Source organism: Pieris brassicae, chromosome 10 (assembly GCF_905147105.1).
Source record: "Pieris brassicae chromosome 10, ilPieBrab1.1, whole genome shotgun sequence".
Lineage (NCBI taxonomy): Eukaryota > Metazoa > Arthropoda > Insecta > Lepidoptera > Pieridae > Pieris > Pieris brassicae.
This window is the reverse complement of record NC_059674.1, coordinates 200,086-215,595: the sequence shown is the minus strand read 5'-3', so window position 1 is coordinate 215,595 and position 15,510 is coordinate 200,086. Positions and strand designations below refer to the sequence as shown.

Below are 15,510 nucleotides of genomic sequence, written 5' to 3'. Positions count from 1 at the left end.
TTTATGCTCTATACAACAATATCCAATGAGTTTTACAATAAATACAAGTTTGTTATAAATCTGGTAATTCAATAAATAGATGATTTGCATTGATATCTTAAATTATTAGTACTTAAAATGTATTAAATGATGTGTATTTGATGTTATTCACAAAGCCAATAATAGCCGATAGTTTTGTAAATAACACTTCTATTGACAAATCCCACGATTGGTGGTTATTTCTTGAGTGACGCGGGAAAACGTCGGCGTGATCTCCAGCATTAATTGCAAAATAAAAACAGCCAAGCGGGGCTAGGGTCCGTCGGGAAGTCGGATATACGGGGGGCATTCTATTGGTTTGGGAGCGATTAGAGATTGACACAAAACTTGTTAATTATAAACCAGGGTACCAATATAGAATATTTACCAAATCTATTCTCCAAATCTAAAACGATATTCTGCATTACTAGCAGGAGGAGGCTTAGCATTAGTGATAAAGCGTTCATATTTATTGTAAAATAAAGAACTAGACGGGTCTATTATGAAGTATTTACCTATACTATACTGATCCAGGTTTAGGTGTTTTTAATTAATTTGCCTGTATATTTTTACCAGGCGCTGGGGGAATCGTAATAACATTGTTCGATATCTTAATTCCATGATAGGTACAGCATCGAGGTTTGAAAACCTAAGATAAAGCAAATAGGAAGCAAAATATGAACTAAGAAATAATCTGTAATTCATTATAGTGCCATTCAGACGTCAGAAGGGACGGTCACTAAAGTTATGGTTCTCCCAAAACACTAAGGAAGCAAATGTATTATAGTAGGAATTAAATAGAAGCAATTGGGAAGTAATTTAAAAAAAAATATCGCATCAAACGGATTTAAGGAATGGAAAATAATCTATAAAATAAAATATTAATTATATAAATAGATAAAAAAGGAGTGTAACAAAAGATATTTACATATATACACGTTCATAGTGTCTAAATTTTTATATCATTACTTAAGATAAAAGCTGTTGTTGCAAATAAATAGGATCTGGATGAAGGATAAGAATTTGAAGGGAAATGAGCGGTCGCGTCGAGAAGAAACAAACATGATGTGGTTCAAATCAGCTTCAGCATATCCGCATTTGCAAGTAGGGCTGTCAATAAGATTAACCTTATTTAGATGAGATGGGGTGCAGACGTGTCCCAGTCGTATACGCGACAGTATACTTTTACCGAATCAACCGTAAAAACACAACGGAATTGGAATTTATCAGACAGGAATTGCCGTCGTAAGTTGAATGGAGGCTCTACAAATGCGGCTCTCATACTAGGACTAGTAAAGTCTATTAAATTGCTATGAGTATTCTTATCCTCAAAAGTATTAAACCGTTGTAGCTCATGTCTGCCGCTATATATTTTTTCCCCTTTCTTGGCCTGCACGGTTTGTGCGTCAGCCATGCAAAAAAGTTAGGAAGTGTTTTATTAGATTTATTTTATTGGTTTGGAAATTGGATCGGAACGGTCATGTTGAGGACAGGCAAAGAATATATGATTAAAATCCCCAACGTCATTGCCACAGTGACATATATCGTTAGGTAAAAGGTTAAGTTTTGCCAAATGCAAGGGAATGCATGCATGGCCAAGCCTCATACGAATAAGGGTCGAAGTGTGATAGCTTTACCAAGCGTTAGAGTTGAAAACCACGGTTTAGGAGGTTTATCGACCTGAATCGTGCTGTAATATCGACCTTTAGTCTGACTTGAAGAACGCCAAATGTTTGTCCAAGAATTCAGTAACTGAGATTTAGGTAGGAGAGCCAAATCACAAGAAAAGTTTTTGTACGGAACCAGATCTCCGTCATTGACCGCAGCCTTGGCAAGGCTATCGGCCTTGGTATTGCCAAAAATACCTGAGTGCCCCGGAACCCAAGCAAAAGAAAATGCAATTGTTGATGCAACATCGATACAATAAATCGCGACATGTAATAATGACTGGATGATTATTTCGGTTACTGTTAAAAGGAAATCTTTCCAAGGCTTGGAGGGCACTTTTAGCGTCAGTTAAAATTAATGAGTTTTTTAACTTCATGATTAAAATATACTCCAGAGACTTCAGCAGACCAAAACATTCTCCAGTAAATACTGAAGTCTCTGGAGGCAATTTTATTTTCTGTACAATGCCAAACTGTTGATGGAAAACTCCAACTCCCACACACTCCTCGGGTCCGGGTTTGGAAGAATCACTAAAAATTAAATGGCAATGTTTCCATCGGCTGTTACTGCTAATAATATCTATAAATTTGGCATCATAGTTAACACAAAATATAGGAAGGAATTGTGATCTATGTGTTGGAGCTTGAAGAGCTAAATATTATTGGAGACTAACAATAAGGCATGGCGGCGATTTATGAGCCCAGTACGGATAATCCATACAATCCAACAGAGACCATAACTTAGAGTAAAGAGGATGATTATAGACTTGGAATGCTCTAAACAGGAACCTGTCAGAAAGAAATTGTCGTCTGAGGTGCAGAGGGGCTTCAGAGCATTCGACCTGCAAAGCGTTAATAGGGCTCGAACGCATAGCCCCAGCAATTATTCTCAGAGCTTTAGACTGGATAATGTTTAACTTATAGAGAGCTACTGCATTACAGGGTTCAAGTATAAATGTTCCATAGTCTAAAATACTTCTAATTAGGGCATTATATAAAAGCTTTAAAGAGAAAGGGTGGGCTCCCCACCAAACTCCAGAAAGGCAATGCAGTATATTTAGAATCTTCTCACATTTGGCACTTATATAGTTGCAATGAGGGTTTCCTGTAAGTCTTGAGTCTAAAATTACCCCTAGAAATGTTGCTTCACTTTTAACGGGAACTCTAATGTTATTATAAAATACAGACACTGATGGAGGAAGTCTCATACGTGAAAATAAGACCATAACACTTTTAGGAACCGAAAGACTTAGAGAATTATTGTCAAGCCAGACTTTTAGCAACTTAAGGGAATATGTCATAGTACCAGACATTTTGCCAACAGAATCACCTGAGATATATAGGAGTAAATCATCTGCATATTGGAGTGAGTTAACTTTACCCTTAAGGGAGGCTTCCACATCATGAGAATATATATTGTAAAGTAAGGGACTTAAAACTGAGCCCTGTGGTAAACCTTTCCAGGCAATACGGGATTGGTAGGAGTCTTCTGATATTACTTTAAGCATTCTACCAGAGAGAAGATTGATAGTGAAGCTTATAAAAATTTTAGGGATATCTAAATTAATCATTTTTTGTTTCAGAATTGAAAGGTTAACATTATCATAGGCTGCAGACACATCTAAGAATGCTGCTAACACAGACTTATTACATGAAAATGCCAATCTTAAGTCTGTCATAAAAATACTGATACTATCCATCGTACATCTGCCTTTCCTAAATCCAAACTGGTTTTGAGATAGTAACCCTTTACTCTCAATAAACCATTCTAATCTATTTTTAACTAAATGTTCAGAAATTTTGGAAATAACTGAAGCTAATGCAATTGGTCTGTATGATGATGGATCATTAATCGGTTTGTTGGGCTTATGTATAGGGATAACTTCATGGATTTTCCATGATGAAAGAATATTACCTGATGTTAAGATAGAATTAATTAAACTGAGAAAATAAGAAAGGCATGTGTCATTCAGGTTTTGTAGAAAAGAATATGAAATTCCATCACAACCTGGGGCTGAGTCCCTAAGTTTTGAAAGAACCCCTTTGAGTTCTGAAAGGCTAAACGAAATGAATGAATCGCTACTATCATGCTGGGAGAAGAGAGAAGGCTGTGCGTCATAAGAAATATTTTCTATAGATGTGTTAATTTGTCAAGAAACAAATCAACTGTATTGCCATCCATAAAGCGAGACCTTTGAGGTTTAAAAGCAGATCTGAATCTACGAATATTTTGCCAAACTTCATATAAAGAAATGTCTGGTGAAATAGAAGCACAAAAAGATTTCCACCCATTAAATCGTTTTTATTTTAATAATTTACGTGTTTTAGTTATAAGATTACAAAGAATATTAAAATGTTGTGTTGTAGAATTTTCTCTGTAATTTTTTTCGGCTATCTTTCTCTCAGCTATAGCAGCAGAGCACTCGCTGTCCCACCAAGGAGGTGATGGAATATGCCCATTGCCACTATTATTTTTAATTGGAAAAACTTCCTCAGCAGCCTGTAGTAGTGCCCGTGTAAAAGCTTCAGTACAAAGATGATTATTGCTGTCATTTACTGGAGGTATGGTTGATAATTTTTTTTTAACTTTATCTCTAAATAACGACCAATTGGCATCCTTAAGTCTATATTTTAACCGGGGAGGAGGCTTTGATGTCTTTTCGCCATTTTTTTGAGGAAATGTTATAATTAGCAGAAAGTGATCGCTTCCATATGAAGACGATAGAGGCCACCAGTTTAATATAGGAGCAAGGGAAGGACTACACAGGGTAAGGTCTGGTGCACTGATACCCTCGTGGTGCTTTGCCCTTCTAGTAGGACAACCAGAGTATAGAAGGCATAAATTATTATCATCTAAGATGTCTAAGATTCTAGCCCCATAATGATCAGACTTAGAACTTCCCCACATAGAATGTTGTGCATTGAAATCTCCCATGACCAAAATAGAGCGCGGGAGGGAAGATAGAATGCTACAAATATCGTCAAAGACTTCAGTGGAAGGGTGAGGTATATACATATTTACAATACAAATATTATTTACACTAGCAGCAATAATGGAAAATTTATCACTGTGATTAGACATGGGTATGTGGACAAAGGGCACACTTCCCTTAAGAATTAGTGCAACTCCACCATACCCATCTGTTCTGTCTTCTCTAAGACAGATATATCCTGGAATTCTAAAATTGAATCCAGGACGAAGCCAAGTCTCTTGAAGAGACACAGCAAATGGTTTGTAATTATTCAATAAAAAAATAGGTCACTTTTTTTACTATTAATACTCCGGCAGTTCCATTGAATCACCAGAGAGTGGTTTCGTGAATGGTCCTGTCTGTCCATGAGTTAAAAAACTTTACTGGCTTCTGAATAAGATATAGAGTTTCTAGCCATTGTTTCTTTGATAGCTTTTTGTCTAGCGTACTCTGGGCACTTTTTGTCTGTTGCAAAATGAGAACCAGAACATAAGATACACACAGCATCATCTCTTTCAGTCTTACAGCTTATACTTGGGTGGTTGTTAGCACATTTGTAACACCTTGGAGTGCCTCTGCATTGCATTTTTGTGTGACCAAAACGGCAGCAATTAAAGCATTGCAGTGTGGGGTAAATATAAAGATCTACAGATAGGGAGTTGAAACATATAAAGACCCTGGGAGGTAACACCTTTCCATCAAAGGTTAAAACTACGGTCTCAGTTGGAATGAACTTGGGCGTCTCGCCTTCATATACCTTTCTGTTTAGTCTCCGAACTTTCAAAATACTTCCACAGTTCTGCGGAAGCTCAATATTTTCCATAATGTCTTTCTCGTCCCAGTCACATGGAACACCTCTCACTATTCCCATGCGAGTGATAGTGAAGGCCGGAATAAATGCTTTATATTTATTAATTTCTAGAGATTTGTGATTTAAAAATGTGTTAGCATCCTGAAATGAATCAAATTGCAAAGACAACATGTTCCTTCCAATTTTTTTGATGCTTCCCTCTACTATGCCTTTTAAAAAACTTTTTTTCAGGAAAAATCCAAATTGTACTGGGTGAATAGACCCAGTTTGATTTGGTTGTAATATTTTTTGAATATGGACAACATAAGGCGCAGGGTCTGACGCCTGGTAAAGCGACCTAGCAGCGCGAGGGTTACTTGAAGCAGATTGAGCAGCCTCAATATGGTGTATTACATTGATTTTATCATCAAGCACTTTAGAAATAATATTATCCTTTAAATTATTCGGGGAAAGTTGGGATTCTGATGGACTCGTATGTCTATGATTCCTTCTCTTCTTTTGGTTTCTACCTGAAATTATCTTTATTTTAATCGATTTCGTGCTATCCGAACAGTCCGTATCTAAAATTGAACCTTCCGTTTCCATTCTCGATGCAACGATTGTGACTACATGAGACACCTGGAGGGATGTCCCTCCAGGGTCTTCAGGCTCCAACATGGACGACTAAAGAATATTCCTATTTACATATAATACAATTCAATTACTTACCAGGGGAAGAAAACAAACTAAGAAAATAAATAAACAATAATATATACACTTTACAACTTAACTGATCCTGCGATATCAAATTTAATTTAATTTTCAAAAGTTTGGCGCCCGCCTATTTCAACACTTCCCGCCTTTTTTTCCGCTATATAATTATATATGCTCATTACTCGTTGGTGATGACTTGTCAACTATTAGCTCTCATTTGTCAAACAAATGTCAACCGTGTCAGACATCATAGTGTTGCCAACTGCACCATAATTACTGTAAAAACACCGTTATAAGCAAAGATCTACCACGTACCGTAGGATTATAATGACGGTAACAAAATACAATATATTCCCATTGAATTGACGGTTGATTTTTTTAAAAATATTTTAGATATACACGATTATTATCTTTTAAATACAATAATTTTAGCGTGTTTAAATGATTATTTTCATTAAGTAAGTGTATTTTCGATTTATTCCACAGATAACACTGTTTTATGCATCAGTCAATTCCCCAATAGCGTGATTCCAGCTGGAAGATATCACGCAAAATATTGTAAGAGCTATATGTATTTGAGTTTCGATGAATTCTTGGAACTTTTTAATTTACCTAGGTTTTTTGTTTCCTAATCTAAAACGCATGCGTATCTCTTAGTTGTTTGTGTTGTGTTCTTAGATTTGATTATTTTTTTAAACATGTAGAGTGATAGCGATAGCGCTACTGATCGAAAAAAATATTTATAGGAGTACCAGCTAAAAGAAAACGTTATAAGCAGAAGTTTCGGGTAGAATGGTTGCTAAATAAAGAATACAGTAATTGGCTACGAAAAGATAGTAAGGACTTATCGAAGGCGATGTGCAAAGTTTGCAACACATATTTCAGTGACATAAAGAGTTAATAAATGTAATAAAACGCCAAAAATAAGGAACTAAACACGTAGCAGTTAAAAGAGATGTAGTGCTTCAACCTCCAAAAAACCAACAGTCAATAAGTTCTTTTACATCCCTGCCGCCTAATGAAAAGCAATTGTTAAAGACTTCAGAAAAAAATAATCTGCTTTTGTAGCTGAACATAAATTTTCTCATAATGTCATGAACCACTTAGTGAATACGAATCTAGTAGTTAGATACAAAGTGAATTAAAGGAGTTTCAGTACTTTGATGAGGTAGATGTGCACAAAATTATTAGATCAGCCTAGACTAGATGGCTGTCTTTAAATGCAGTAGTGCAAAGGATTCTAGAACAATGGGATATATTACGTCATTATTTCGATAGCAAATGGCTGTAAAAATCACTGGCACGATATTCATTAATGCCTGAAGGATTATTATTATATTTTAGCCTAGATGTTGCCAAAATTTGCAACATTAAATAGCTGTTTGCAAAGCGAATCTTATTTAATTACGAAACTACATGAGAAAATGACAGCTTTTTATAAAGAACTTGTAGGTGATTAGTACGTGTCGTCATGAAACGTCATGAACTTTTTGCCGCGCCTCAATTTTATTGTCTACGCACCCTTCGCATCTTGGTACCACATGTTACCACTAGTGGCCAGGTAGGATAAGTTTTGTATATAAATCTACAGTTTTTAAAAATTAAACACATTCCACATTCCATCTTCACCTCTTCTCAACGAATTATTAGGAAGTTTTATTTTAACCAAATAAGGACCAAACAACCTAAAGTAAAACACCCTAAAAACTGTTACTAATGGTTTACACAGAGATTATGTTGACTCTGCTCCTATTGAAAATCTATATCCAATGACACAAATTGATCAGAAAGAATTAGATTCTATTGAAAATGAAGGAAGATAATTCTGAGAAAGATGTGTAAAAACTTTTTTAATAGACATTGTGTTGGCATTCGTAACGTTACTCTTTTATTGACAATATTATGACAGAAATTGGTAAACTTGATCTTTTGAGAGAAATTTCTTATGTCAGGGAAATGTCAGTATGTCAACCTCCTGGCGTATTTTGGCACCGGGTAAGTTTCTAAATAAATTCAAAGTAAGCTAATTCATATGTATTTCTATTTTAGTAACAGTGAAAGAGTTTTTGGCTGTGTTAACGACATCAAAACGAAAAATATATTATGTTATTTTTCAACTTTGACTCTTAACATACTATAAAATAAATAAGGTAATTCAACCGAATTTCATATATACATTTTTATCTACCGTATTTTTGAAGCATTCTACCATCCATAGAGTTGGCAACACTACAGTGTCGGTGTACCAAGAATGATAGAATCAAAAATGTTTGAGCTATGTAGTATGTGTTCAAACTTCAAACTTCAAGACAAGAAGTGTTGGTGTTCTTGACCAAGTGATAGTCGTATGAGAACTTACGTGTGAATTATTTGTTGAAAGTATAATTTTAAACTGATAATATAAAACACAAATAAAACATGTCGGAAAGAAAAGTGTTGAATGTAAGTATGGGACTATAGTTTGATAGTGTGTAAATATTGAATAATGTCCATTCTTATATTTGCTTTGCTTTGCTTTTTTCAGAAATACTATCCTCCTGATTTTGATCCGTCGAAGATTCCCCGCATGAAATTGGCAAAAAATCGCCAATATACAGTCCGTCTTATGGCCCCTTTTAACATGCGATGTGCCACTTGTGGGGAGTACATTTATAAAGGAAAAAAATTCAACGCTCGTAAGGAGGATGTAGAAAATGAAGATTATTTGGGTATACGGATATATAGGTTTTATATTAAAGTAAGTTGATAATTTCCAATTTTAACAGATACAAGTCTTGTTGGCTAAAATTACTGAGGAGTATTCAAATTTGAATTATATACATTTGTGTATACATTCATTAATAAAGTTATTTTTTAATGTGAAGTATTTGCATAAAATATACCTATCATATTATTCATGTTATTAAGAAGTCAAATTTTGAATAAGTAACAAAGATTTATATTAAGTATTGTTATGGTTTTCCAGTGCACAAGGTGTCTTCAAGAGATTTCATTTAAAACTGACCCTAAAAACACAGATTATGAAATAGAGGCTGGTGCTACTAGAAATTTCATGGCTTTGAAATTAGCAGAGGAGCAAGCTAAGCGAGAGGAAGAAGAACAGAAGGAGGAGGAAGCTAATAATCCCATGAAACTTTTAGGTAATCTTTTTACGCTAATACTTAAGTCTATTGAATTATACACTTCATGATATTATCAATAACTTCTCCTAAAAGGGGTAAAACAATACTACCTGTTATCCTATATCCTTTGCCTATTCTCTGTTGTAATACCACATTAGCCTCATTAGTTTACTTCTAGTTTTGTAACCACATAACAGAGTTTTGTTTTAGAGTGAACTGTATATTCAGATTTCCAACTTACAATTTGTTTTTATTTATATGTTTATAAATAAAAAAATCATCGATGCATTTTGCTCATTATATAATTGGCTTTGCAGAATACAGAACGGAGCAATCGAGACAAGAAATCGAGTTGTTGGAAAGCCTAGAAGAGTTGAAGGAGTTAAATCGGAGACAGAGGACTGTTGATTATGAAGGAATGTTGAAACAATATCAGCCAGAGACAACTGAACAGAGGAAAGCTAGAGAGGAACAAGAAGACAATGAATTTATAAGGTAAATATAAATTTAAAGTTTACATACACATTTTAGTTATAACAATTCGATTCAGAAGAAAGAAAGTATTGAAAGAATGAAGTTATGAAAAAGGTGTGGCACTTGGCACCTAGAATGATTTCTAACATGTAGAAACAAATGATACAGAATTTCACAAAGCTCTAAAAGATTGCCATCAAATTCTGCGTATACTTATCTAGCATGGCCACATCTACTTCATTTACTGTTTTTTCTCCCCAACTTATTCCTAGGTTCATTAAGTCAGATTAAAATACCCCAAGAGTGAAATAATATTAGTTCAATGCAAATATATGACAATTCTTGTGAAATCAAACCCCAATCGTCAAGGCTCGAATGAGCTTTATCATACTTTGAGTATACTATAGAATTAAATAATATTGTAAATAAAACAACCTCTTGGTCCTTCGCATCCTGAGAACTACCAAGTCTCTGTTCACCCGCACTTGGATTCATCAGATCTATGAATCAAGCGATCAACCTCGCTTGGGATGCGTTCTTTTTTTTCGTCCTACCCATTGGCTCCCATTTGCACTCCCGGTTGCGAGTGAGAGGGGGTGGGGTAAGGTTGTCACCCCCAACCACTTTCACGCATCGGAATGAGTTATTAAAAAAAAATCTAACCAAACAAAAGATTATAATAGGTTTTTGGACAGCCCCAGGGGTTCCAATCAAAGTCCAGTATTATCAAATTCAGGCGATGTATTTCTAAATCCAACCCCTATTCCTCTCTTCAAAGACGCTCTCCTTAAAGCCACAGTTGGTATCTGGTCGGTACCAAGAACTCACGCAAAATAATCGGTTGGGGCAAAAGTTTTTTCGCATTTTTTAAGAAAATTAACAACATTTTTGAATATAGTTTATTGACCTCTAACTAAAGTATGTAGGTACCATTTTGTTTCATAACTTTTTCCCATCTCGTAGGTAGGGACATGATCCCATTGCTATAGAAATTTTGGGGCTTGTGATCAAACTACGGCGACAATTGGTTTTGGCAGTCCTCTCGCGATGAGGTGGAAATCTGAAGGTGCAAGGTCAGGACTATACGGCGGATGCATTAACATGTCCCAACCAAGCTCTCTTAATTTTAGCTGAGTGGCTAAATTGTGTGAGGTCTAGCGTTATCATGATGAAAAACCACACCCGTTCTGTTGATTAATTCCGCCACTTTCTCTCAACTTCTTGCTTTAATCTCATCAGTTGTTTGCAGTAGAGTTCAGAATCGATGGTCCTGTCTGGTGGTAACAGCTCATAATTAATAATGCCCTTCCAATCCCACCACACACACAGCATCACCTTGTTACGACTCGACCCGGGTTACACCACACTCTGTGAAGCCTGACCGGTCATTGACCACGACCTCTTTCGCGTTCTTGTCGTACATGATCCACTTTTCATCACCAGTTATCAGCTTTTCAAAAATGGTTCGGTTTCAGTTTTTTTCAAATGCGCCAAAACTGTTTTGTGGTCAATTCCCAGTTCTTCAGCTACGTCGTCACTACTGATATGTCGATTTTGCTCCACTTTTTCAAAAATGGCATGCATTTTATAATAGGGGGACCAGAGTGACATGCGTCTCTGTCTCGTCTCTTAAACCAAATTTGTGCTACTCTCACAGATACTGCAGTAGGTACATAAACATCGCAAATTTTTTTCATACATACTATATAATGCGAAAAGACTTTTCCCCCAACCTAATACGTTTATGTTACAGATCCGTCAAATTCACCAACACAAAACCGAAAGTAGTTGCAGAAGAAATAATTGAAGATGTGGAAGAACCAGCAGCAAAACATATAAAGATAGAAGATCCGCCGCCAAAGCCTCAAGGAAAAACAGAATCTTGGAACAGGAGTATCGGAGTTATTACAAAGAAAAATCCCTTAGCAAATCTCGTGAGAAGTAAAAAGGCAGATGCGAGTGAAGCGAACTCCACAGCTTCGAGCAGTGAAAAGGTGCCAGAGAGTAAACCTTCCGGTCTCTCCCTGTTGGCTGATTACTCTGGGAGTGATAGCGATACATAGTCACATTTTACGAACAATTAAAATAACAATGAACATCTAATGACTCTCAATCGTGAGGTCGTGCGTTCGCCTTATGAACACAGCTGAAGAAAGCGGACCGTCTTTGAGACCCTGTACGAAAGCATTTGATTAGTACAATAAATAATTTATAAAGCATGTTCTTTGATTCATTTCTGAATGCCGATAACATTAAAAAACCTTTGTTGTTATAAAAAAAATGTTTTATTTGTGTGCGTTAAATTTTACATTCTGGTATTTATTTATTCGGTTCCCAGCAAAAATAGAGCGCGTGAATGTAAAACGGAACGATGGCACTTTACGTTTGTGATTGGTCTAACGCATGTCAACGTACTCAACAGACCAGACGTCATTCCGTTTTAATAACCACAATAAAACTAAAGGTAGGTACCACCGTTTCGTTCTATATTCTTATCGACGCGACACCTAGAAACAATGCTGTGCATTTCACGTTCTCATAAGCAACGTAATAAATACTATGGAGTAAGTCAGTAAGACGTAGCCTAAAAGCAGTAGTAGTTTCGTAACCATTAATAGGTAGTTTATCATGTTAACGTAGGTTAGTTTATGTAAATAATGTAATTTATGAAGCTTAGAAAGAAATTGCATTGGACAATATATCGAACCACTATTGAAACCTTTTTATCTTGCATTGATAATATTCTTGACGGTCTCAATTATAACATGTACGTATAACAATGTTCATCTATTAAGGTAGCAGCTAAGTAATGGTTTGTTAATTAAACCCCTATCAATTAATTCCTTTGGAAAATGACAACTGTAATCTTCACTGATACATTTTCAGGAACACAATTCTTATAATGATAATTAAGAAAAGGGCGTTACCAATTGAGGTAGGAAGACAGTTTCGATTAAGGTTTACCTGAAATTAATGAAAGTAGATCTAAAAACGAACAGCAAATTAGGGGATTGTAAGCGGCTTACGGAGTCAGCTCCCAATCTATTGTGCTGCGGGTTTTCCTTTGTCATGTTGTCAAGTAAAGATTATTGCTAACTAATCTTAGGATTATGTGCCGATTATATGAAATGTTTATTAAAAGTTAAGGTAGACCAGACCGCACTAGGTATATTTTGTTATTTATGATATATGCGTTTTAGTTATTGAATACTCCAAAATACGAAACAAGAAGGATACGAGTTAAGAGATCTTCTCATATCGTTTTTGATTAATGAAGAAAAGTCTGTGTACATTTTGTTTAATCAATAATCGAACTGTATCCCGTTCTCCTTCTCTTTAAGTTACCATTTATGTGGGGTTATTAAAGTTAATTTGTAATGTAATTATTATAAGTACATATATGAATTCGTCACACGATCCTCCAATGCATAAACGATTAACAACATTCCTTATTAAATTTAAATTAATATAATAGGCACAATTATTTTGACTCATACTTGTAGCAGGCTGTGAAGGAGCCTAGCTTTATTATTAACAATTTCTATTTACAGAAACTTAGTTAAAAAAAAATTTGGCAAGCGGCTCTAAATGTTCCCAATTGCTATGTCCGAAACCACACCCAAATGCTTAACATGCTTAACAAATTGTTGCCGAGTTTAGTGAGGCGTTACCTGCGGATTCCTGCAAATCGGGATTTAAACAAAAAGCTCACGGTTCGGAGATAAGTACGAGTGGGTTCCCGATTTTTTCATCAACTTAAATATTGCTTTTTTTAAATGTAACGGCTTTGAGTCGACACATCGGTGTTCGTTTCTCAGAAGCAGAGTTGTCGCGGCGCCGGGCCGTGGTTCGTCTAATAAATAAACGGCTGCTTGGGAAATATTATGTTACGACTCGGGATGTTTTTTGGAAGTGCGGGCGGCCTTCGGTCGCTTTGGCCACTCGAGCCTGGGTAATGAACCATTTACCGATGGGACCATGGAAACGGGATAGCTCTCTTTTAGCTGATTGGAAATTCTCGAAACATGAAATTGCTATGGCTCGTAAAAGTTGTTTCTCTACAACAAACATGTAACTGCCCTACTTGCGAGTTAGATTGATAAAGAGTTAACTGCGTACGTTACTGTTATGAAACAATCGGTTAATGTGAGCGCGTGACGTAAAAGTATGTTTTGTATTTCAAGCAATATTTTACTCTGGTTTAGCGGTGATAAGGCCGGATGCCGGTTTTATCCCACATGATTGATTAAAAAGCCGCAATGTATTCATGCCTCTATAAATAAAGTTGTTAATGAAAGGCGGCCGCTAGTAATTGGACCTTCAAATTCCTTGAGGCACACGCACACACAGATATTAATCCTCTTGTTTGAGGGATCCGGCATCCTCGTAAACCCGTGTCATTCATATGTTGGAGATTATTTTCTGTCATTCCTTTGAAAGTGGAAAATGATGAGAATGATTCGATATTTTGTAGGCATCTCTAATAGCAAACTTTAGAGGGTATAAAGTTTTATGTTCTGAATATACTTACCAGTTAATTTTAAACGTTTTTATAAATGTTAATGCTACAAGTAAAAGCGACCATTCGAGCGTCAAGACAAAGGAATCGTTCTAAGAATATTCGTTTAAGTTTGAATAAACTTTTAATATTTCACAAAATTCAAACAGATAAAGAATTTCGTCTTAGAGAATTAAATAAATCGCAAAGTTTAAGATCTTGTCGCACAATTTATTACGTAATGGCTTTTTATTCGTTGTGCTTAATTCACGAGAGATATATAGAAATGCAGGAATCCTCTCATCTCGCCCATTAGGGTTATGACGGGCCATCTACATTCCTGAACAACAATGGACGACCTGCGATTAAAAATAACACCTTCGTAAAACGTATACATATACAGTTTACTTCACATGGACCCGTAACGTTTCCGCTGGGTTACCATGAAACCTTTTTTCCGAAGCCTTCGAAAAAACTTGGCGTCCCATTAACAATAAGATCAAAACTAGCCGCGGCACAACGGCCGGCGAGCGCCAGCCTCCGACCGATCCACGAACACTTCCAGGAATAGCGCCTTAAAAAAAGATCCGACTCATTCTGGGCGTGTGAGTTGGCGAAGTTGCATTCCTCCTTGAGCAACCTAGCTGCCACCCATCCTCCTTATCTATGCACCTACACTATAAACAATATTTAAATTCTAGTCGTAAAACAATAAATTCTTTATAGTGATTCGGATGCAGGACAATGGATTTAGTGTAGCGTACGAGGAATTCACCGATAAACAACCTTCATATAGATAGATAGCATCTATTAGGTATACAGTGTCTCAGCGATTGTGTATTGTGAGAAAGGACGATTTCAATTGCTGCAAAGAATTGCGTTGGACTGCGTGCGTCTATTATGCAATGGCGGACAAAAAGCAACAATAATACAAAAGTAATAAGTTGATTTTGAACATCCATTAGTGGGTACCCCCGCGATGCTCCCACGCTCGATTGTCCTTCAGGGTGGTTTATACTGTCAATAACGTAATGTACGTCATGTGTTGCTGTGAAAGTAAATCACCAACACCTGTTTGACACCATAATATTTGTTTAAGACGCACTCGATAAGGCTGTGTTTATTCTAAATACTTTTAACTTTATAAGTGTCCTATTTAGGATTATTTTTAAAAGATAACAGTTATTAAACAATGACAATAGGCTTCGAGGCTTAAAGGAATCTTTTATCATGTAAATACAAATTGTTTTTAATA

General features: G+C 36.0%; 1 protein-coding gene across 1 annotated transcript; it reads left to right on the top strand.

The window, feature by feature from the left end:
- Positions 1-8,445: 8,445 nt before the first annotated feature.
- Positions 8,446-11,974, top strand: LOC123715747 (splicing factor YJU2). Its single transcript, XM_045671000.1, has 5 exons — positions 8,446-8,603; positions 8,686-8,898; positions 9,127-9,301; positions 9,601-9,778; positions 11,511-11,974. Exons 1-5 carry the CDS (start codon positions 8,580-8,582, stop codon positions 11,818-11,820), a joined length of 900 nt encoding a protein of 299 aa, XP_045526956.1. The 5' UTR covers positions 8,446-8,579; the 3' UTR covers positions 11,821-11,974.
- The last annotated feature ends 3,536 nt before the right edge of the window (positions 11,975-15,510 follow it).